At 43.9% G+C, this 22,524-nt stretch overlaps 1 protein-coding gene across 2 annotated transcripts in view; it reads right to left on the bottom strand.

The window, feature by feature from the left end:
• Positions 1 to 415: 415 nt before the first annotated feature.
• The window catches only part of CDKL1 (cyclin dependent kinase like 1), a 28,305-nt gene continuing 6,196 nt past the window's right edge, over positions 416 to 22,524 (bottom strand). For both annotated transcript variants that reach the window (XM_063290555.1, XM_063290556.1), the window contains exons 3-10: positions 12,300 to 12,421; positions 6,399 to 6,471; positions 5,171 to 5,261; positions 4,016 to 4,216; positions 3,119 to 3,201; positions 2,453 to 2,509; positions 1,536 to 1,691; positions 416 to 660 (exon numbers count right to left, since the gene is read on the bottom strand). In XM_063290555.1, coding sequence (XP_063146625.1) covers positions 553 to 660; positions 1,536 to 1,691; positions 2,453 to 2,509; positions 3,119 to 3,201; positions 4,016 to 4,216; positions 5,171 to 5,261; positions 6,399 to 6,471; positions 12,300 to 12,421 — 891 coding nt within the window. In that variant the 3' untranslated portion in view covers positions 416 to 552. The remainder of the gene's footprint in view (positions 661 to 1,535; positions 1,692 to 2,452; positions 2,510 to 3,118; positions 3,202 to 4,015; positions 4,217 to 5,170; positions 5,262 to 6,398; positions 6,472 to 12,299; positions 12,422 to 22,524) is intronic.

The raw sequence follows: 22,524 nt of genomic DNA, 5'->3' as shown, positions 1-22,524 counted from the left end.
TTTATTTATTTTGTTGTGAAAACAGCGACAAAGAAAATCGAATCCAGACTTTTCTGGTTCTCGTCTGTAACCCACTTGCATGAATAACCTGCAGGTTCAGCCTGTCTACGTTACTAACTACAGATCTAGTACAAGAACAAGGGTTCTCTCTTGCTTTGACACAGTGGGATGTTGTGAATGAAGTATATTTGGCATGTATGGATCCCCTCCTCCAATTCCAGCCGCAGCAGAGACAAGAATTCTTGCCCCACAAAGTATAAATGATAAGTGCTTGATAATTAGAGATACAGTCACAATTTTTCAAGAGGCCCAAATAGAAGTATTTTCTGTTGAACAGAGATAAATTATTTCAAACCTGTTGACACATTTTTGTGTGTGTGCATGCGCGCACATGTGTGTGCAGTTATTTCCAAGGTTTATCACTTTTCAGTAAGAACTTTGTGGTTTGCTTTAGTTTATGCCGGTATAGATACTGTGAGTGTCTTTCCAAGGTCCTTCATGGCTAGGAACACAAGAAGACACATGATGGCCTAGCTGTGACATCTGCTTTTTTTAGATGTTTGGGAAACGGTAGTTAAGTTTTCTTGTTCCACAGTAGTACTTCTTGTTATCCAAAGCAGGTAAAATGTTGCTGCTGGTTAATTGGGGCAGGTACTGTAGCTGAAAGATAAAGTTTACATAATTATGTAGAGTGTATGCCCTTCATTTTAGCCTACTTCAATGCAAGTTGCTCAGAAAAGTTCCACACAGGGATCTTCAGATACTTGGGCTAGCAGGCTCCCTATTCCTCTATTATTTAGGAAGATGGTAAAAGCAGATGGCTTCTGAAAAGCTTTTATGTGTTAATTATTCTAAAACAGTGTTTCTTAACCTTGACAACTGTAAGGATTGCCTATTCTAAAACAGTATCAGACTCACAGGCAAGATTCAAGGATATCTGATTTATTAAAGAACAGTAAGCAGGATCACAAAGAAAGCTGAGAAAGATGAAAGCGTGCCAAATTCAAACTAAAATCCCTCGGTGCAAATGAGATCCCTCCCCCTGTAGAATCTTCCCAGGCTCACAATCCCAGGTGCTCCTAACGGCTTCTGATGGTCTGCGGGGAAAAGTCCTTGAACAGAGCACATAACCCAAACACATTCCATTGTAATGAACACAGATACAGAGCTTGGCACAAGGTTTCCACAGCAGCTCCCTCCCAAACAGAAACGCGCGTTAGCGACATGGCATGTGAAACGTTACGATGTATAAACTACATTGAAACAGTGAACATGACAACAACTTTAAGATGTGGGGACTTCAACTCCCAGAATCCCCCAGCCAGCCTTGCTGGCTGAGGATTCTGGGAGTTGAAGTCCCCACATCTTAAAGTTGCTAAGGTTGAGAAACACTGTTCTAAACACTGATTCTAATTTTGGTTTTGATTTTTTGTTGTTGTAAGTTGCCTTGAACAGTGGAATAAATAGAACAGGTGAGGTAACAGTCTCAAGCGAGGCTCCATTTCCTGTAGTTTGCATTGCCTAGTGCGTCTTACCCCAGGCACATGCCTTCGCGGTGGCCGATTTGGTTTCCGTGTAATGGATCTTTCACGTTCCCTCCCAGGTTCTACCTCTCGGATGCTGTCAAAATAAGGAAGCTGAAGAAGCTGTTCACAGGTCAGCCTTTCAGTGGGATCCATATGGAGACAGCCCTGAGATAATACAAGCAGGAGATTGAAATCCATACTGACTAACATGTAATTATGGATTCAAAAGAGCATTCAGGAGAGGGAAAGACATTTCTCTCTGCAGAAAGTAAACCTATGATTAAATTTCAAATACAAGCATTGACAGAACCTGCGTTATAAAGAAGAATGCTACCAATAAATAAGTTATTTCCAAAGAGGAACAGATTCCGACAAATAGTATTTTCACCTTCTCACCCATATTAGGAAAGAAATCTTTTATCTATTTTCAGGGCAATATGAGATGTCCATTCTCGGAGTCACATGCACTAAGCCTGAAAATGAAAAAGGCCCATTGCTTTCTTGCTTGCTCCTACCAACAGCCCACCATCCAGCTATTTTCCAGGTGCTTCAGAAATGTGGGCTTGGTTAGATTCCTCTTGCTTCTCCAGCACTGATCGCACTTGTGGCTGAACTACAACTCCCAATGCCCATTTGGCACAAACAATAATGCACTGTAGTTAGCAAGAACTTGAGGGTCACACTCAGCTTCAGTGTTTGTCCGAGACCAAAAGTGCATCATATCTAAATGTTCCGTTTGAAACCTTGCTTTTGATCCTTGCAGTTTTTTTCCACCATCTTTCTTATTAACCATCTAACGGGGGAATTTGGGGAGTTGTAATCCCAATAAATTTGGAGGTTGCTAAGTGAGGGAAGCTGACTCATACAATGGTACTGTGTTTATGAATCCCAATAAATGATTTCAAAGATCAAGATGTTTTCCTCACCTTCATTAGTGCTAGAGCAGCGTAGGAAATAGTGGGGAATTTCATTTCTAGCGGCTCCTGGTTAAAAAAGGGAGAATAAATATTAGCAGAATCTCCTTCCTAGTTATTGAGGATTCCCCCCCCCCACCCCATTACAGGAGCAACACACAAAACAAAACAGAAAATGCATTTTTCTTTTAAAGGAATGGTTCCCAGGACAGATGAGAGAACTAAAGGGCTAAATTGGCCCTTCTGCCTTTGCAGCTTTCTCTTCTGTTTCCAGTAGCAATCCTTCCCCACTCCCAGAAACCAATTTGGGTGTTGATCTCCAGACTGCACCTAGTTACATGTCTCTCTAGAGTCATATCCAAGAGCGAACCATTCTTTTTAGGCAACAATTGGTAACCAAGCAATGTCCTGGCTCCCTAAATAGCTACAGTAATCTGAAAAAGTATTTTCTGGTCCTTAAAAATCAGCACTTCTTCCAAAGGGGATTGAGAAGAGGAGAAACACTTGCAAACTAGTTCTGTTTTCTCAGGCTATTGTATCTGGGCTGCCAGCTATGGTTTTCTCTATCGTTCTGCTGGCATCTGTTGGTTGTCCACATTTTTGCCATCCTGATAAGGCAGGTCCAGTGGTGATACAGCACTACGCTTGCGTAAGACTACTGAGGAAGGCAACTCTCACCATGCTTTCTGGATCTGGTATCCTCACCCCACTGAAGAACTGATTTGTGCTGAAGACTTGCTGATGCCTGGGAATGAGATCACCTTTGAACAAGAATCAAACAGTGCAGTCAGTTTAAACACTTGCATCACCAAGACCTCATCCTGTGTGGGGTTTGCAATAGAAGCAGAAGGGAGAGAAGAGCGGCTTGACACAGAAACATTGGTGCCTAGGTAACCAGCCAAACAGTCGTTCCTAGGACTGGCAAAAGAAGTCTTTTCTTCAAAGTTGCTGACCCCCTCTCCCACTTTCAAATGCTTTGGCTTTTGGCTTTGCCTTTCTTTCCTTTAAAGGCCCCAGGTTGGTAAAGGTTACCTAAATGAAAACAACCCTCTATGGGGCAAGGGGGGCCTAAGGACAACACCTGGCTCTGAGCAACTTTCAAAAAGAAGTATGTGGGTCAGAGATAGAAACAAAACATTATTTTATTTTAAAGTAATTTATATTAAACCTAGTAAGATGATTACTCTCCAGGAATGCATGTCAGCATTCTGTCATAGTAAAAGCTAAAGTTTAGGACTACTTTGGGGAGGACTCGGGGGGCCCTTGGTGGAGGGTCTCTGGGGCTCTAGGTTGCGCAACTCTGCCTTAAATGCCTTCTCCTTCCCCTCCCGCTCAGCACCAGGTTGAAGGTTGTTAAAAGTGTACAAAGATTGACTTCAATTAACAAAATAGTTCCTTGAGCCAAACACTACACAAATTGTGTTCCTCAAGGGTGTTTATGCAGGAGACAGTCAAAGTTCACATGCAACAACCCAGCAGTGGGGGGAGGGGGGGATGAGGAGGAGGGAAGAATCTGCTAAACTTGAAACAACAGCCAACTTAGAAGTATCTCTCTTTCTCAGTAGCTTTGCTTACCTAACGTCCTCCTGATTAAGTAAAGTTGATCCACGTCAGATTTTCCAGGCCAGAGTGGGATGCCTGAAAGCAGTTCAGCAAAGACACAGCCTATAGCCCAGACATCCACAGGAGGGCCGTACTGGGTATCACCCACAAGGAGCTCAGGAGAACGATACCACCTGGTAGCCACGTAATCTGTATAATAGTCACTGGGCCCAGCTAAAAGGAGTTAAGGAAGGGATTACAGAAACAGAAGCACCAATTAGAATAGTAGACTAGAGTCATCTCTCTAAATCGTCCTTTCAAGGGCAAAGGAAATAAAAGGATATCCTGGGGTCTACTTTGAAGTTTATTTATAAATTACAAACACTACAAGAAAAAATATGCAGTAAGGTTCAGTCCCAATTCCTTAAAAAGAAGCAAACTTGCTCTTGCTTACCGACTTTGGTACTCATTTTACAAAGAGTAAAAATGTAGCCAAATTACTTTTCAATTAATTAATTGCTTAACACATTTTAAAGAGCAAGTTTGCTATTTTCATCCTTTCATCCATTAAGAGGAACATCAGTAACAGGATCAAACAGAAAGAAGATCATACATTCATCCCTTGCTGCAGGATCTCTGCCCTATGCATTTGAGAGAAGACTGGAAAACATGAGCTGCTGAAATCTACAGAATGTACAGATGTACAAAGTCAAATGCAGCTTTGATTTCTGTGTCAGAGACAGTACAATGTTTGTTCCTAGTTCTACAGAAGTCACTTACCATAAATCATATTTTTGCAATTAAACGCATGTTTTACAGAAAGTACATAAAAAAGCAATCCAACTGAACTATTCCAGTATTCATGCAAAGACAAAATAATAAGAAGACTTCTTCTTTTTGCTTATGGATAGACCCTCCAAGGATTGTTTTCCCGCTCCAACATTGGAAAGAAATACAGCGTGTTAAAAGCCAAGGTGTAACCATTTCATCCTTGGCATGCAAGATTTAGAAGATGTGACTTCTCTCGCTGTTACATATCTAACTTTTCTTCCTCTGCCAAACTATATTTTAGAAAGGTTCCCAATGTTCTGAAAAGATTTTCAGAGTACAGGTGGTCACAGAGGTAGGGAGGAGAATCTGTTTTCTACAACTATATCCATTCTGCCGAGTTTCACATAATAAACTTACTTAAGATGCGAGCAAATCCAAAATCACAGAGCTTAATGACAAAATGCTTTGTTATAAGGATGTTCTCCGGCTTTACATCTCTGTGTATGCACTAGACATAAAAGAGGGACAAAATGACACAATCAAGAGAACACACAATGCTTCATTTTCTTAATTTCAGACATAGACACCTGGCAGTCCACTCCTGAGATCTGACACTCGAGACAATATGGCCCTCTCATTTTTTAAATGAAATATGATTGCTAACAAATAAACAACAGCAATTCTGTTCCATTGGTAGGGAAAATAAAGACATATAAGAAATATATTGCAGTCACATTCTTTCTGTTTTGAAGTGTCAGTATATAACAAAGAGAGATGTGTCAAGAAACATATTTGTACATGAATTCCTATAAACAGGAATACCTGATTCTTTTACAACATCTTTTCCCAACCTGCAACTACAAAATTCCTAATCAGTATGGCCAGAGGTTGGGAATTCTGGGGCAACAATCCCTGTCGAGGCTACCAACTTGGGGAAGATTTTTCTAGGGAAGGTGGCAGCAACATGGTGGCTATTACTTCTCCAAAATATTACATTCAATCAAAATTACTTCAATACATGTCCAAAAATTAAAAATGGCCAAAATACTTGGAGATCACCAAATCTTGTGACCTTTTGCATTAAAAGAAATCAATTTCCTGAGAGATTTTGCAAATTTTGGATGCATGAGATCTTGCAAAATCTTAGAGAAAGACCACCAAATCTCTCCAGATCTAGTGATCTGATGAGATGTCAGGCAACCAGAGGGACTTACCTGGGCCACAACTAAGACATGAAATGGCTATCCAGCCATGACCTGAAAAAGTTGCCAACCTCTCTGTTAAGGGATGAGAAATTTATCATGGAAGCAGGACACTCAGATGGAAGAGTGTCATGGTAACTTCCACGCCTTCTGGCATTTTGGGAAAATTTCAAAAATGGAGAAAAATCAGCCATCTCCAATTTAAAAATTTCTCTAAAAAAAGGGTTTAAACCTGGAAAACAGCTTTATATCTAGATCATCCAATCTTGAGATAATTGTAACAATTATACATAAGAGATGAGGACCTAGACCTTTTTCTGCAACATGGAGGTTATTTGGAAATACTTTTTTCTTCTGATTTAGTAAGCTCGAAATCTGTGGCTCTACAGAAACAAATTGGTAGAGTGAGTGTAAAACAGCAAGGGTGGGATGGGATGACTTACATTGTGTTTGTGACAAAAATTCACTGCTTGGAGAGTCTGCCAAGTTATGCTTTTCACAAGATGTTCTGGGACCCTGGGAAATAAAATTTAAAAAGAGGCAAAAAACCTCAGTGTCTTTCCTAGATGATTCCTACATACACATAGCAGACATGCAGGGTTAGCTACAGTATTATCATCTTTAAACTGGCAGCAAACCATTTAGAATATTCAATGTATTTTTATGGATTTATGGATTAAAATAAGAGCAAGCAAGAAGCAAGCCGGATTGCAGATTAGAAATGAAGGAAATCAATCCCCAGATGCAGCTATTTAAATACTTTTATTCTGCTTTAAGTATTTTAAGTATTTAAAGATATTTCACAAATAGTTTACATTCAAATACACAATGCAATAAAATATTTATATAGAAGAAAATAATTATCAGGATCAGGTGAAAGTGACCTACCAGATACATCCAGAATGCTCAAAGGCATGGATGAGGGATAACTTTTTTTCACTATTGCTCCCTGATGGATGCCATTTCAGATATGCTACCTGTCATTCCAACAGTAACATGTAGCCTATTCCTCAATGAATTTGTCCAGTGCCTTTTCAAAACCAGATTTGATAACTATGAATTACATAATGAGATTTCCTGCGTCAAATTAGGAAGTTTAATCTATCTCAGGAGCTTTTGGTACAGTTTTACAGAGGAATTATTGAATCTGTTATCTGTTCTTCTATAACTGTATGGTTTGGTTCCGCAACCAAGCAGGACAAATATAGACTTCAAGAGATAGTTAAGTCTGCAGAAAGAATTATTGCAATCCTCCTGCCTTCTATAGAAGACCTGTATATTGCAAGGGTCAAAAGGAGGGCAGAGAAGATATCTGCAGACCCTTCGCATCCTGGACATAAACTGTTTCAACTTCTACCATTAGGACGGCGCTACAGAGTACCGTATGTCAAAACATCTAGACATTGAAACAGTTTTTTCCCTTGTGCCATTGCTCTGTTGAACTCCTAATTAATGTAGCATGATATAACGATTGACAATGTATGGTATGACATGACTGCTAAGATGTGACCGTTAATGCTCTGTTGGATGTGAACATATGTTAGACAACCAATGCAGTATACTGTCCCTTAATTCTCCCCTTAAATATGAGTGTGTGTTAGTTAATAGCTGTAGTAGTATTTCCTTCAAATTTTTTTTCTTTCTTGATTGTATAGTTTTAGTAAATAACATTAATTACTTTACTATTGTTTGTTTTTGATGTCATGTAAATATATTGAGAGCTCTTCCACCGAAGTCAAATTACTTGTATGTCTAATCATACTTGGCCAATAAAGCTATCCTATCCTATCCTATCCTATCCTATCCTATCCTATCCTATCCTATCCTATCCTATCCTATCCTAATGAGATTTATGTATTCAATCAATTTATAAAGCCATGACCTGTTACGTAAATCAGTACTTTCTTTTAAATATTCTAGATCTCCCTGCATTTAGTTCAGTGGCTGACCTCAAGTTCTCATATTATCAGAAGCAGAAAAACCTTTAGGTTTCCATTTCCCATGTCATGCCTGATTTATATACCTTTATCGTGTTGTCTTACCTACTTTCTAAGCCAAACACTCCAAATGCTATAGCCTTTTCCCAGAGAGGAACCACTCTAATCCTCTGATTGTCTGGTGGCCCTTTTCTGTTCTAGTGTAGACTCTACAAGACTCTTTTGGAAGTACAGTACAGTGGCTGCAAGCAGTCACCTAAAAGAAGAGCATTAACATGCCATTCCAACATGAAGAGAAATTAACCCTAAACAGTTACAGATTGGTATTTATTTATTCATATCCTGCACCATTGTAACAGACTCTGGAAGATAACAAGAAGATAAACGATATAAAAACAAAGAAAAAGGACAACTGTCATGTTCACTGTTTCAATGTAGTTCATACATCGTAATGTTTCACATGCCATGGCGCTGATGCACGTTTCTGTTTGGGAGGGAGCTGCTGTGGGACCTTGTACCAAGCTCTGTAGGTGAAATCAGTACAATGGAATGTGTTTCGGTTATGTGCTCTGTTCAAGGACTTTTCCCACAGACCATCAGAAACCGTTATGAGCACCTGGGATTGTGAACTTGAGAAGACTCTGTGGGGGGAGGGATTTCATTTGCACCGAGGGTTTTTAGTTTGAATTTGGCGCGCTTTCATCATTCTCAGCTTTCTCTGTGATCCTGCACACTATTCTTTAATAAATCAGATATCTTTGAAACCCTGCTCATGAGTCTGATGTATATTAGAATAGGCAATCCTTACAACAACACATAGCATAACAAAATGCCAGGAAGAATGAAAGGCTGAAATCACACTTGAACAAGATGATTTTAACTTGTTTGTGAGATGTGAGCAGGATACAAAAAAAAAAAAAAGATGGAAAAAAATGATGTTTCTTCATATGTATAGCATTGGATTGAAAGAGTCAAACCTTTATGGTTCATTTAAACATGACTGAAGAAGAGGACAGAACAAACCCTCTATTGCAGAGCACTCCACAGCTGGTCAGGAAGAATAGTTTTATTTTGAAACAAACTCAGGAAGTCTACTCTACCACCTTCTCATACACATTGCATCACTATTTCCAAAGACATTTCTCCTTAAGTATCTCTTGCTTAATAGGTTGTACAGGATATCAGACCGTAAAGACAACTGCATGTCTGTCTAGCTGAGTATTCACGGGTGCAAGTGGAAATGTTCTTCCAGAATTTGGCAAGCATTTTTTTTCTTCCTCCAATATATCAGCAGCTAGAAGGCAGACTTGTAGTTGACTAATGCACTGCTGGAGTACATTGGGAATAATGCCAGATGCACACCTTAAACTCTTGCTTTGTCCCAAGAATCCCCTGGACTCACGTGGAAGATAGAATTTGAGTGTGTTATACAAGCACATCTGACTCCTGAAACCAGCAGCAAGCAAAATACGCTTCATTTCTTAACACCAGAATAGGCTGAGATACGATTTTTTCCCAATATTTTCCAATATTCTGAGCAGCTCCATATTTAATTCTGCAGCTGCTACCCTGAAATATCTCCATACTTCACAAATGCTTCTTGCAGCAAACATGTCATGTGTGTCCACATACATGCATAGGCAAACTGCAGCTCAGTCAGGACTTTGAGGCAGAACTCCTAGATGGGAGTTTAAGGGTGTGTATCTGGCATTATTCGTGATATTGTACTTGAATGAAGAGAAGTATAGATATACATTTGAAAGTTTCAACAGTTTAGACCATGTCCTAAAATACAAGCAGAGAGTTTTCACCCATATCCTTAATGGTGATGTGTCTCCTGGTTTTGCATCAACCACTATTTCCTAAGATTGGTATTTGGCCTTCACAAGAGGTTTATGTCCCCACTTCAAACTTCATGCTCAAGATTACGAAAGAGATGTCTTGACAACTGCCTAGCACAAATCTGATAATTGCCTTCAATCTTCTGAACTCAAAATGCTGAGAGCAAGGAGCAAAGAATCCTTCTTATTAATCACTGCCTAGCTATGAGTTGCTGCATGTTCTGGAGAAATAAAATTCTCTCATTTCCATTCCATACAATAGAATTTAAAATAACATACTTCCACTTCTCCCATCGTTACTTTACACTCTGTGGATTTGTCTGGTCATATGTAAAAAAGAAAATCTAAGCAGTTTCTATGAGGAAGAGGTGAAAAGTCATCCAGCCACCTTTTCCCCTTGGAAGACCTACTAACATAGCAAGAGTCAGGGATCACAACAAGGCAAGATTCCTGGATATAAGAAACAGACCATTTAACAAGTGTCGATGTAATGGTATGTGAGAAAGACCTTGAGAAACGGGGGCGAAGAGATGCTGCCTAGGGAATGGTCAGATAAGAGATGGCATAGCCTGCAGCTGCATAATGGGTTGAGAGAGAGGCTCAGAAGGACCCTCCCTAAATTCTCAGGCTGTAAAGGAGATGGCAGGAGATCTGTACTTTCAGACTTGCAAGATTCTGTTAATGTAGCCTTACAATAAAGTAGAATTAGCTCATCTGGTCGTGTTTCCTGTCTGGTCTACCTGGGAAGGCTGACAGTTATAGAGCTAATGCATGGCAACAAAAAGACTAGTTTTATCTGGAGGCTATTCTCAGACCGAGTAGCTGCAGCTATTTTGGGCCCCTGGATCTCGGAATTTTTCACCTTTCGCTTTGGATGGGGTGGTGCTTCCCCATTTGAGACTGCTTGAAAATCAGGTGGCAGCTGTGGCCAGAAGGGCCCTTTGCACAGGTTCATCTTGTGCACCAATTGTGCCCATTCCTGAAACATTCAGATGGTCACTCATGCCCTAGTCATCTCATGACTGGACTACTGCAATTGGGCTGCCCTTGAAGACCATCTGGAAGCTACAGCTGGTCCAGAACGCAGCAGCAAGGGCAATTATGGGTATACCTCAATACACCCATATGCCATCACTGGTTGCCAGCTGGTTTCTTGGTGTACCCCTGTCACCTATAAAGCCCTTCATGGTATAGGTCCTGGTTATCTGAGGGACTGCCTGTCTTCAGTGGCTTTCACCCATCCAGTAAAATTGGGCAAAGTGGGGGTGTTCAGGTCCCCACTATTACACAGTGTCGTCTAGTGGCATCTTGGATTCTCTGTTGCAGCGCCTGCTCTCTGGAACAACTCTCTGGAACAAGAGCCCCCTAGAGAGTCACGTGGCTTCCACCTTGCAAGGGATCTGCAACTTTTTAAAACCTAGCTTTGCTCTCAGGCCCGGGTTAGGCTGTTTGTGAGTCCCTGGCAGGTTTTATGCAGTATTTTAGGTACTGGGTGATTTTTATCTGGGTATATATGGATTTCCCCCCCCCACTTTTTACATCGTTTTTCTCTTTTCTCTTATGTAAGCTGGGCAGAGTAATTTTGGAGTCTGTTGGCCTTCTAAATCAAATTGAATCAAATAAAAAAATAGTTCGTTGCCATTTCAAACCCACTGCAGCATAGACAGAAGTATACTAACTCAGCTTTCAAACATAGCTGATGTCATAATATCAAGAGATCTGGAGCTGCTTTCAAACTGGCACAGAGACCTCATGTAGAAGTGCCCTAACTCTATCCCTGCTGCGATTCTTAAGAAGAACTGACTGGCCTCTTCAAGAGCTGTGCCTAAAAAAAGTGGTTGCCAAGTAGCGATGAATCTGGAGACAGTATTCTCTCTTATTAAAGCTGTTAGCTTCGTCATTTGGGCCAAATCCATTAGTTTAGTAATTCAATCTTCCACTGTAGGTATATGTGGATCTTTTTATATTGTATTGTAACTATATATGTTGAAATTGAATAAAGTTCTTAATTAAAAAAAAAGAGCCGTGCCAAATACAGAAAGCTGTCAGCAACATTTCCCCCATCAATCAATTTCCATGTCAGGAAAGATGCCTACCTTCCCAAGGCCTGACCATATAAATATATGGTTTGAGAGAATGGTTTGAGAGAAACCAAGACTTCAGCATCCTCGTCCATCATGCTAGCTTTCAAATGAATACTGAAATTTGGTCTTTTAAAATACTTTGTTGAAGGATGTCTCTCTCAAAAATTGCAAGGATTGCAATTGCCATGGAGAAGGGAGAAATCTTTTCAGCAATTGCCAGTTTCAAGGTCTAAAGAGGAGTTATCCCCCCTCTTCACCATACATGCTCCCATCTCAGCTACATTATTTCCTTTGCAAAAGCCCACAGCAAGCTCTCAAACCATTCTTTTGCAAGCATGCCATAATCCATGACAACCACACAGTGGCTATTTTTCCTCAAGATTGAGGGTTAAAGGCTGTCACATCTACAGAGAAAAGTCTAGAGAGGGGTATGGACATTGTAACTTCTCTCTTTCTATGAATTTCATGAGTTGGCTACTTACCCACGTGGATTCTTGTCCAGTTCATGAAGGACTGTGTGGTCACAATATTCAAAGACCAAGTGAAGCTTTCGTTTCCTCCGGAAGACCTCCAGAAGGTTGACCAAATTGGGATGCTTCAGTTGCTAAAAAGCGTAACATAATATTTGTGAAGCAGGTTGGTGTGAAGAAAATAAAGCTGTTGTATCAACATTCCACAACCTGGTATAATTCCAAAATACAGTCATTGTATTAAGCAAGAAGGTCCAAAGTCATTTTAGTTCCTTGCTCAGAATTTCATGCTTCCAATTCAACTCCCAAATGCCACTTTGCCTTTTTGCCCACTGTGCCTCAAATTATCTCAAAAATACGTATGTGCTCTCCTTGATTCTGTGTTTCTTAAACATTCTCATTAATTCTATTTATTTATTTAAGACTAATCTCCTCCCATAACCTTTTAGCTTAACTACTTAGTTCTGCTTTTCAACCAAAACAAAGATAAAATACTTAATTGCCATTAATACTCAACTACAATCTTCTTCCCTTTTGCGCTCTCCCATACTTTTTGCAATCTCCCTTTCCTGTCTTCTTTAAACTTCAGAAGGCTTGCACCTTCCTCCTAAGCTATCATAAAAAGCAGGAGTCCTGACAGTTGATCATAAATACAATCCTAAACTCATACTGACTTATTACAAGCATTTTGACTGAATGCCTACATTTTAATTTTTTTGACATACAGCATGCAGACATAGAGCATCTGGATGACAAGATGAACCTCTGGAGATATTTGGACCATTCACATCCAGGGATTGTCCATCTTTAGCCCTGAATGGGACTGTACCATCTCATTTGGGACTGGTGCACAATTTGGGGGTCCTCTGGACTTGCAGCTCCTGCTTGAGGAGCAGGTGGCAACTGTGGCTAGGAAGGCCTTTACACAGATTCATTTTGTGCTCCAATTGTGCCTGTTCCTGGATCAGGAGGCACTCCTCAGAGTCATTCATGCTTTGGTCAGCTTATGTGTGGATTACTGCAATACACTCTACATGGGGCTGCCCTTAAAGACCACTTGGATCCTACCATGCAACTGGTCCAGAATACAAGGAGCTATGGGCATGCCACATTATGCCCATAATACCTCTGCTTTGTGAACTGCACTGGTCGCCAGTAGGCTCTGGTGTCATGTTCACCGTTTCAATGTGCCTGGTACATCGTAACGCCTCGCATGCCATTTCCTTGGAGGGGGCTGACTCTCAGGAGCGGGTGGATAATTCCACTCTGCTGAGGTGTTATCTCTTGGCTGCTGTATTGGAATGTGTTTGGGTTAGGTCATGGATTCAAGGTTGCTTTCCCAGGCTGAGGCTAACGGTTTCTAGCAACTGGGAAGGGGCGGTGGATATGGCCGGGCGAGGGAGGGGTTCTCCTCAAGCAAGGGGATTTAGTTTGTATTTTCGCGTGCTTTTGCTCATTCTCAGCTTTCTCTGTATTTGCCATAATTTCCCTAATAAATCAGATTTCATTTAAGTAACCTCTTGTGAGTCTGAGTGTTTGGGGTAGGCAACCATTACATAAAGCTGAGAATCCAAAACTTCAAATCCCGCTGGCCCCTATCCAGGAAAAGAAAGGTTCTTTCGATCCTGTGAGGGAGAGTGCTGGCGATGACCGATCCAAGTGTGCTACTCGTGGAGAGTGATGGGTCGAGCGAGGGAGAGCCCGACTCTACCATGATGCGACCCGACAGAGCCCCCCTGGGAGAACTCTCAGCGATTCGGGAGGAGGTGAGTTCGGGGTCTGAAGGTGAAGCTGCGGGCATGAAAACCGCACCAGAGACCACGGTCACGACCCCGGATGAACTGGTCACCTGGGACAACAGTCGTGGGGACTTCTCAGAGGCGAGGGGCTCGTCCTGGAGGCAGAGATACCCGCTGCCCCCAACAGTGGTACAGGTGCCGCCGAGGGGGGACTCCCCCACTCCAGACCGGATTTGGGTACTGGAGTCGAAGATGGACTTCCTGGAGCTCATTCTGCAGAAAATGAGCATGGACTTGAGTTCGCTGAAAGAAGTACGGGAGGGGTCAAGCCAGCGGCATTCGACCCCTTCCTCCCAGACACAGTCTCCGGAACGGAGAAGGGGAGCTCGCCCGAGAGAGGGGGACCGGGCTCCCAGGGTGGAAATAGTGCCGCCGCTCGTCCCTGAGCGGAGGCAGCTGGGAGCTGTCAAAGCAGCTGAACCGCCAGTGGGGGGGGCGCGGCCCGCCGGGCGGAGGACTGAGGGATTTCTCTGTCAAGTTCGATGGAGACCCGACAAAACTCTCGTTCTTTCTGACGAAGCCAAGGCTTACATGGAAGAGTGGGGGTCGCTCTTTCGCTCGGAAAAAGCGAAAATCATCACCATTGCCACCAAGCTTAAGGGGAGGGCAGCGGACTGGTATGTACAGATGTGCCAGTCGGAAGCCCCGGAACTGGAGAAATTTGACGAATTCCTCTGGGCCCTACAGCACCATTTTGAGGATCCACTAGCTAAGGAGCGGGCAAAGCGTGCCTTGAAAGAACTCAAGCAGGGATCGAGAACCGTGGCTGATTACGCGCTGGAGTTTAAAGTGCTAGTGGGGAAGGTGGAAGACTGGTCGCAGGCAACTGTAATAGAGTTGTTCAAGGATGGTTTAAACACCGAAGTGCTGCGCTGGTCGCTGGGACGAGATGATCCTGACAGCTTGTACGGATGGATCCAGCTCGCTGGAAAGGCTGAGCATGCCCACGAGGTGTTCGCGCAGAGATGGGCGACGAAGTCGGGGTGGGATGGAAAACCCACCTGCCCTTCGGGCTCCTTAGGAAGATCCGGACAACGTTCCTGGGAAGAGGAGAAGGAGCGCTGCTACGCGAAGGGGCAGTGCCTGCGCTGTGGCAAAGAGGGGCACCGCGCGGCGGCATGCCCGAAGGTGAAGGGCGAGGACCGGCAGGGAAAGTCGACTGCGAAGTCCCCCTCTCTGCTGAGAAACATGAAAGCAGCAGTGGCTGATAGCGAGATGGAAAACGTGCCGTTTTACGGGGATGAGGGTGAGCCCGAATTGCTGCAGTCGGCGGGAAACGCCAGCCACCTGCCCTAAAGGGCGCCGCAGGGCAGGTGGTAGAGGAGGGGCGCGAGCCTGTGTCGGTGTCAACTATCGCATTCTCACTGTGAAAGTAAAGTTGGGATCACGCACGAAGACGATAGAAGTGTGGGCGATGACTGATTCTGGGTGCTCACGGTGCTTAATGCATCCCGACTTGGTGGCTGCCTTGGAGTTGCCCACCTTTCCGTTGCAACGACCCATGGTTTTCACCCAATTGGACGGATCCATGGCAGGGGGCAAACCGGTCACGCATTTCACCGGTTTGGTAGCCTTGCAAATGGGTAGCCACCGGGAAGGGTTGTCATTTGTAGTAGCTCCGGTGGGGGGTCCTTTGGTGGTTTTGGGTGTCCCATGGTTGGTCCAGCAAAATCCTCAGATAAATTGGGTCTATCGGACTGTAACCTTTAGGGATGGATTTTATCAAGCACCGGAGGGGAATGAAGCCCCAGAGGAGGTGGTGGGGGTAGCGGCAGCTGCGACTCCGCAGTACCCAACCCCTCCTCTTGAGGGTCTACCGGAGGAATACCAGGCATTTGCTGATGTGTTTGGGGAGAAAGAAGCGGATCAACTTCCCCCTCATCGGAAAACTGACTGTGCCATTGAGCTGGTGCCTAACACCCAATTGCCTAAGCCAAAGATTTACTCAATGACTCAGAAGGAACTAACTTTGTTACGGGAGTTTGTGGACAAAAACTTGGCAAGAGGGTTCATTGAACCAGCTAGTTCGCCAGTGGGGGCACCAGTTCTCTTCCGCCCGAAGAAAGATGGGACATTAAGACTCTGTACCGATTTCCGTGGGCTCAATGCGGTCTCAATATCAAATAAATATCCTCTGCCCTTGATAAAAGATATGTTATCACATCTGGCTAAGGGGAAAATCTTCTCAAAACTGGACTTAAGGGAAGCTTATTACCGTGTGAGGATCCGGGAGGGGGATGAATGGAAAACGGCATTCAATTGCCCGTTGGGAGCTTTTCAATATAAGGTTTTGCCGTTTGGTTTGGCTGGGGCACCTAGGGTGTTTATGCAATTGATCAATGAAGTATTACATGAACATCTGTTTAAAGGGGTATTGGTCTACTTGGATGATGTATTGATTTATATTGAAACTCTGGAGGAACATGTACAGTTGGTTAAGCAGGTGCTTCGCAAGCTAAGGAACGCTGAGTTGTATGCCAAACTGTCCAAATGTGCATTCCATCAAACACAAATTGATTATCTGGGGTACAGGATCTCAGATAAAGGCATAGAGATGGATCCTGCTAAGATCCAGGCCATCCTGGAATGGGAGAGACCCCGCACCCGCAGGCAACTTCAAAGTTTCCTGGGGTTCAGCAATTACTACCGGCTGTTCATAAAGGGGTTCGCAGAGATAACTTTGCCCCTGACAGATTTGCTTCGGACAAAGCGGGTGGGAGAAACCCGCCGGGTAAAAAACCCAGGCGTGCTGCTTAGATGGACTCCGGCTTGTCAGGCGGCGTTCGATAAGCTGAAGGAGTCTTTTACACAGGAGCCTATTTTACAACACCCTGACCCCTCCAAGCCTTTTGTTGTTCAAGTAGATGCCTCTGATTATTCTATTGGAGCCCTGTTGTTGCAAGCAGATGGGGCGGGTTGTTTAAAGCCATGTGCCTACCTGTCGCGCAAATTCTCTGAGATGGAGAGACGTTGGCATGTGTGGGAAAAGGAGGCTTTTGCAGTCAAAGCGGGTTTGGACTCTTGGCGCCACTTGCTGGAAGGGGCTAATCATCCATTTGAGGTGTGGACTGACCATAAGAACTTGGAAGCCCTTAGTACCCCCTGCAAGCTGAATCCTAAACAAGTTCGCTGGGCTCAGTTCTTTAACCGTTTCAACTTCAAACTGAAGTTTATCCCAGGAAAAAAGAACTTCTTAGCAGACGCGCTGTCCAGGCAGCCCCAGGACTCCAGCTCAGTGCCAGAGGTGGTCAGTACGCTGTGGACACAGCCACAACTGGGAATGCCAGCTGTGACCCGTAGTCAAGCCCGTGCGCAGCAGCCTGCCGGCAGTGATTCGGCCCCACAGGGCACCTTGTCCATTTCATCTCAATTGAAACAAAAGTTTCTAAAGGAGCTAAAAACTGACACTTGGTTGCTAGCAAATAGAGACAGTGTTACTTTTGACCGGGGATTCGCTTGGAACTCCAATCGTCTCTATGTCCCTGACGGCTTGCGAAAGGAAGTGTTACTCCGTTCGCACGATGATAAGGTTGCTGGGCATTTTGGCTTTGTAAAGACTTTGCACCTGGTTCGCAGACAGTTTTGGTGGCCTGTGTTGCGCAAGGATGTAAAAGATTATATTGCGTCCTGTTCTGTTTGTGCTATGTCTAAATGCAAGGTGGGGAAGCCTCAAGGCTTGTTGCAACCAGTGGCCAGTCCCGCTTGCCCGTGGGAGGAGGTTTCTATGGATTTCATAGTGGAGTTACCTCCCAGTCAACGAAAAACTGTTATTTGGGTAGTAAAAGACTATTTCTCCAAGCAAGCTCATTTCATCCCATGCGTCTCCATTCCTTCGGCGCGACAGTTAGCCCGCCTATTCCTTGTACACGTGTACAGGTTACACGGATGTCCCTCCCGCTTAATTTCTGACAGGGGCACACAGTTCACCTCTCAGTTTTGGCAGGCATTTTTAAAACTTTTGGGCACTAAACAGGCATTGTCCACGGCGTGGCATCCTGAGACTGACGGGGCCACAGAGGTGCTAAATTCAACACTAGAGCAATATTTGCGTGCTTTCGTGAATTATCAACAAGATGACTGGGTTGACCTCCTTCCCTTTGCTGAGGTTGCCTACAACAACACCGTTCATCAAAGCACCGATCAAACCCCTTTTCGCACCATTCACGGCAGGGATTTTGTCCCCATCCCTGACTTGCCGCAGCCACCTGTCCCGCCTGCTTCACCATCCGAATGGGCAACGCAGCTGGCGGACTCTTGGCCGGTCATCCACAGGCACTAGCGGACGCACAGTCTGCTTACAAACAGCATGCTGATAAGAAGCGTGCCCCTCACCCTTCGTTTCAAGTGGGTGACATGGTGTACCTGTCTACCAAGTTCATCAAGTCCTCTCAACCATCGAAAAAATTGGCTCCTAAATTTGTGGGTCCATTTCCTATTGTGGCACAAATTAACCCAGTGACTTTTAAACTTGACTTGCCACATAATCTGAAACGCTTACACCCTGTCTTTCATTGCAGTTTGCTCAAACCCCTTACTCGCTCAGACCGCTGGCATGATCAACCTCCGCCGCCTCCTCCCATCATGATTGACGGGCAACAGCATTTTGAAGTAAAAGAAATTCTTGATTCTCGCCGGCTGCGCAACACCCTGCAGTACCTAGTTCGCTGGAAACATTTTCCCCACCCGGAATGGGTGGCCGCTCACGATGTGGCTTCCCTTATTCTGGTTCGTCGATTCCATAATGCTTATCCCTCCAAACCCGGTCCTTAGCTTTTTTGGGGGGGGGCAGTACGTCATGTTCACCGTTTCAATGTGCCTGGTACATCGTAACGCCTCGCATGCCATTTCCTTGGAGGGGGCTGACTCTCAGGAGCGGGTGGATAATTCCACTCTGCTGAGGTGTTATCTCTTGGCTGCTGTATTGGAATGTGTTTGGATTCAGGTCATGGATTCAAGGTTGCTTTCCCAGGCTGAGGCTAACGGTTTCTAGCACCTGGGAAGGGGCGGTGGATATGGCCGGGCGAGGGAGGGGTTCTCCTCAAGCAAGGGGATTTAGTTTGTATTTTCGCGCGCTTTTGCTCATTCTCAGCTTTCTCTGTATTTGCCATAATTTCCCTAATAAATCAGATTTCATTTAAGTAACCTCTTGAGGGACGCGGTGGCGCTGTGGGTTAAACCGCTGAGCTGTCGATCGGAAGGTCGGTGGTTTGAAACCGCGCGGCGGGGTGAGCTCCCGTTGTTAATCCCAGCTCCTGCTCACCTAGCAGTTCGAAAACATGCAAATGTGAGTAGATCAATAGGCACCGCTTCGGCGGGAAGGTAACGGCGTTCTGAGTCGTCATGCTGGCCACATGACCCGGAAGTGTCTATGACAACGCCGGCTCCAAGGCTTAGAAACGGAGATGAGCACCGCCCCCTAGAGTCGGATTCAACTGGACTTTACGTCAAGGGAAACCCTTACCTTTACCTTAACCTCTTGTGAGTCTGAGTGTTTGGGGTAGGCAACCTTTACATCTGGGTACAATTCAAGGCACTGATTATCACCTATAAAGCCCTTCAGAGCTTGGTTGTTTGAGGGACCATCTGTCTCCTGTAGTCTCTGTCTACCTTACATGGTTAGTGTTGGCATGTTTCAGGTTGGATCAATTAAACAGTGCCACCTGATGGGACTCAGGAAGTGGGCCTTCTCTGTTGTGGTGCCTACCCTCTGGAACTGCATCCCCTCAGAGATTCAAACAGCCCCTATCCTGACTTTGTTTAAGTGAGCCTGGAAGAGCTAAAATGGTCCCTACCTTTGCTCCGTTTAAGTGAACCTTGAAAAACTTGCTCTTCTCCCAAGCCCTGGGTTATGGAGCATGGTGGGCTCTTTTGGGGAATATGGGGGTTAAGGGTTACAATTTTCCTATTCTTCCTAGACATCTCTCATTCTTTTTGCTGGTTATAGTTATTTTCAATTGTTTTTAATATTGCATGTCCGATTATGGAGTTGGGTAGGTTTAGAAATTTGACAAATATGTTTGACAAATGAGGTGATGGCGGCTGTATGAGGTCATGGGCTGCCCGCCTCTGCTTCAGAGGTCCTACTAACTCAACACAGAGTGATTTAATAACAACACAGCAAAACAGCAACGAAAAGGAGGGTTCAGATTTTTTTAGGTACAAAAATATCACCTGGGGGTCTCCTGGCCTTGGTGTTCATAACAGTATATAAAAAATTGTGCTGGATTGGATGAAAGGCCTATAGAGACCAGCACCATGTTTCCCACAGAAGGAAACTCACAAGCAGGACATGTCTCCCAGCAACTGGAATCCAGAAGCATCCTGCCTCTGACACTGAAGTTTATATATAAACACCAGTCGTCTTTTCTTCCAGTGATAGCCTTATATTCATATATTTCAAGCCCAACATTTGCACCTCAAAGACAGGCAAGGTACACAGTGGTGCTTGTTTAATCTCTTTAATCTGAACTACTATGGCAAGTGTTGTTGAAGCCTTTGTTCTTTCTGTGTTTAGGCAACACTGAAAAATGATGGATCCAGAATCCTGCCTCCCCACCCCCACTGGATTAGATCTTGCACCAACCGCTTATTGCCCATCCCATGCTGTTCTCCAATTAGCAAACAAACAATCTGTTACTATTGACTGAGAAAGTGTTTTTGAGAACTGGCGGCAGAGCAGGCCCGCACTTGTTCAATCAACACAATTCAGCACACAGATCCATTGGCAAAGAATGGTGCAAATTGCTGAGATACTCTGCTCAGCCTCTCTCCTTCTTGGTTCCTTCAAGGGGCATTTATCAACTGCTTTCCTGACATTAGCTGCTATTGAATTTCTTCCTGGGCTTTAGAAATCCCTATTAATCTTTCCACAATAGCTTATCAGACTTCTGGGTCTTTTCAGATAGCTAGGGTAGATTCGACTGCTACTATGGAGTTAAAGCACGCACAAGGAGAAGTAAGGAACTTGATATCCTCATTGGCTTTGTATTACCACATCCATTAGTGCCAGCAACATAGTCAAAGTTTAGGAATTGGGAAGCTGTAGTGTAAAATATCCAGAGGACCCCTGGTTCCCTCCTCCAGGCCTAAAGGCTTAAGACAATATCATCTAAATGGAGGGTTAGAACCAGGGGCTATCCCTCAGAATTGACCAGCAGGAGAAAAACCCATTTTCTTTGTACAGGGCATGTTTTTCTTCAGGAGTGCATTGCTAATAAAATGGATGGATGGATATTTTAAAAAAGATGAAATAAAGCCATGGGAGAAAAAAACTACCAGCAGGTCCAGCACTGACATCCAGACCACATAACCCCCTTTTAGCTAGGCATTTTTTACGCAAGCAGACAGAGCTCCTTCACACCTAGTGAGCAGGATTTGTTTACCTCTTGCTTTTCCCAGGATGAAAGGCAAGGAGTAAGTGAAATCTCCAGAAGCTTCACTTCAAGTCCACCTTTTCCCAGTCAGGAAAGGTGAAGGGTAAGGAGACCCCAGGGGAAAAGGGCCAAGAAAGGACATTTGGGGGAAAGCTTCAAGGCACTGCCAAACTGCCATGGTGTCTACTTCTGTTTAAAGCAGGCCTACAATCACCTGAATTTCTGTTGACCTCAAAACACCGAGAACATGCAGAGATCACCCTTATTTACTTACCTTTATGTATTTATTAGATTTCTATCTTGCCTCCCCTACTCGAGATTGGTGAGTACATAACACATCTTCCTCCAATTTTATCTTCCCAGCAACCATGTCCTTACCCAAAATCATTCAGTGCACTTTCCTGGCTAAGGGTGGGTGAACTGGGTCTTCAAACTTATTTATTATTTAAATATACTGTATATGGCTGCCAGCTGAACACACAACACTGGGTGGCTAATAAACAGTAGAATAACCAATAATAATAATTTAAATTTTTTTAAAGCAATTAAAACAAAAAATTAGAAGCTAGCAACCCTTTATTTTCAGGAAGGCTTCTCTGTACCACATACAGCCCAGAGGCATTCTTAGAAAATAAATAAAAATAATAGCAGACTACAATCCAGTGCTCTTTCTGGAAGTATGTCTATCTAGAAAAGAAAGAGAAAAATACATTGAGATGGACCTGATAATCAGATGTACAGGGCCAAGATAGGAGTTACCTGGCTCAGCAGTAGTACTTGCAAGAAGGATCTGGTAGGCCACAGATTAAGCATGAGCCAGCAGTGTACTGCAGCAGTCAAAAGAGCCAATGCAATCCATAACACTGAGATCAGGGGAAGTGATTGTTGCACTCAACGCTGCATAAGTCAGACTGCACCTGGAATACCGTATCCAGTTTTGGTCACCACACCTCAAAAAGGATATAGCGGAGCCCGAGAAGGTTCAGAGGAGGGCAGCCAAGATAACCAAGGGGCTGAAGCAGCTCCCTTACAAGGAAAGACTGCAACATTTGGGGGGTTTTAGTC

Source organism: Candoia aspera, chromosome 1, assembly GCF_035149785.1.
Source record: "Candoia aspera isolate rCanAsp1 chromosome 1, rCanAsp1.hap2, whole genome shotgun sequence".
Lineage (NCBI taxonomy): Eukaryota > Metazoa > Chordata > Lepidosauria > Squamata > Boidae > Candoia > Candoia aspera.
Note: the sequence above shows the minus strand (reverse complement) of the source record. Positions and strands in the feature narration are given on the sequence as shown.